We start from the raw sequence: 2399 nt of genomic DNA on the forward strand, positions 1-2399 counted from the left end.
TGTGCAATCGTTCTTGTCGCTGTAAAAATCACATCAAATAGCTTCGCATCCTTCTGTTGTTTTGTTCGTGACAGCTTTGCATTTGTTTTGCTCCTCTTGCGCTGCTTGTTTGCTTGTCGCTGCTGTTGAGACTGCTTTTGGTGCCTGGGTTAAAAAATCGCCCATTAGTAGCAGTGTCATCTTTTGTTTCTTTATTTTCGTTGCTTCGCCGACGACGGTGGTTGCTTTCAGGTAGTTTCTTTTGATTGTTTCTATCGAATCTTGTGCTGCCTTCATTTCGCTCACTAATGGAACCCCTCCTTGCTTTTTAGGGGGTATAAATAGTCTATGCAGTTGCCGTTGCCGCCAGAGAAAGTTCCTGCCGTGCCTGGTGTACTGCGCCCGGGTGCAGCATTTTTGAGTCCGTGCGCGCCGAGGAAAGCCCTGGCCGCTTCTGCCCCGTGCCCTTTGCTTGCCGGAGGCGTGCGGGTCGAGATAGCGTTTTTTCCTATGTTCGCTTCGAATGTCTGAATTGCGCTCAGTAGGTTTGCTGGCGTCGGTTCCGTTGCTTGTTCGGTCGTTATCTTGTTGCATTCATTTCTTATCGCCTGCCACGCTGTTATCAGTTCTGGGTAGGTTGCTTGTGTACTGCTTAATTGCGTAAGACCTGTCAGACTGCTGCCCGTGCAGGGCGTGTTGGATGCCGCCTTTTCTCCTAGGAAAAGGCACATGATATCGGTTGCTATAGCGTTGCCGGCTTTTTTGCTGCCCTTTGTGGCTTTCTTACACGTGTCGTCCCTGCCTGTGTTAGTTGCCCACGGAAACGTGGCTGGGCCCGGTGTGTCGCTAGGTTTTCTAGTTTGGTTTCGTCTGGTTTGTAGTCCTGGCCGTAGAGAGCTTTTAGCATGTTTCTGCGCGCGCTGATGGCTGCCGTTGTTATTTGCTGCATCACCGTGTTAAGTGTTGTTTGCAGTGTGGTGGCTTGAGTCGCCATGCTTGTAAACGCTTTGCGAAGAGCTAGCTGCTTGGTTTCTGGGACCGGTGTTCCGTACTTTTCGCTGAATCTGCCCTTTGTTTGTGGCTTGTTAATATCTTCGTAGTCGCTTCTCATTTTTTGGTGAACTTGGCTTCGTCGCCTCCAGTAAAATAACCATCCTTTTTTTGTTTGCTACTTCCTTCCAGTTGGGGTAGGTTTTCGCGTCGGCAAGAACTTCAGCGATCTCCTTTTGAACCACCGTTAAATTGAGCTTTGTAATCTGTTCCAGAACTTGCTGGAGCGCTTGGGTCTGAGTCTTACCATTTTGGTCGTCTGCTGTTGATATTTTGGGCAGTACAGCTGGTTGAATCATTAGGTTGTAAAGCTCGCACATGTCCTTAAACCCCTTGGCGTTTTCGCCGGCTTGCTGACTGCGAAAAAACTAGCAGAGCGAAAACGGTTGTGAAGGCTGTTAGCACTGCCGGTAGTCTCATTTTAATGTGAGTTGCTTTTCTGTGGTAACAAAATTAATGAAAATGGTGCTGAACAGTCGGGGGATGCTAGAAATTTTTGAAAAATGTAGCATCCAATATTTCTTGTATATAATTATTAATTTTGAATACTTCTTTTGGTTTCATAAAATAAAACATTATTTGTAGTGTTTCTTAATATGCATGTTCTTTTAGTAATTTAAGGTCCGGAGCGTTTCACGTGTGGTATTAGCTAAAAAATGGATGATAGCTATACGGCCACTGAAAATGGTCAGGGTTTTGTTTTTTAAACATTTCGCTGAAACTCTTGTGGCCGTGCTAGTAACGATCTTGAGTTGGTAAAGCTGTTTCATTGCAGTCTTCACGGATTGTAGCAGCGAAACTCCCACCACAGTTTTTCAACAGCTGCAAGCTCGCTCAGCTCTGTGTTCGCGAGAGAATCATATCGGAATTCATCCATCAGCCACCTGTATGCCATGTTGTTAATATGGTTAAAAACAATAATCTTTTCCGGTGTACTTTCGGTTGTGTTTCAGTTTTTTCGGGAATTCATCACATAATGACAATCTTTCATATCCACAGTCAGAAAAACATCAAATTTCAATTTATTTCTTATAACTTCTCCAACCATTATATCTTCATTGACGGCTCTGAAATCCATATATGTTTCGAAATTTTTGAATTTAATTGTTGAATTTACTAACTGTTTCAGAGGTTCATAATCAACAATTTCCATAACTACATCCCTAGATAGTGTAGATGCATAACCAATGGTATTCCATGTAATTTCATCACTAAAATCTTTGGGATATCTAACTGCTCTTACCATATTCAATTTCTCTCGTGGAAGAACCTTCAGATATTTTAGGTACAATGAAACCCTCATAAAAATATCATCATTTGCTGTCATTATATAGGTATTACTTGGTTTAAATATTTCCACTGCAAATTTG

The 2399-nt window shown here is 43.1% G+C and overlaps 1 pseudogene across 1 annotated transcript; it reads right to left on the bottom strand.

The window, feature by feature from the left end:
• Positions 1-1819: 1819 nt before the first annotated feature.
• TEOVI_000054300:pseudogene lies at positions 1820-2398 on the bottom strand (annotated as a pseudogene). The gene has a single exon. A coding segment is annotated over exon 1 (579 nt).
• Position 2399: the final 1 nt, after the last annotated feature.

This window comes from Trypanosoma equiperdum (assembly GCF_001457755.1).
Source record: "Trypanosoma equiperdum strain OVI genome assembly, contig: ctg_197, whole genome shotgun sequence".
NCBI lineage: Eukaryota > Euglenozoa > Kinetoplastea > Trypanosomatida > Trypanosomatidae > Trypanosoma > Trypanosoma equiperdum.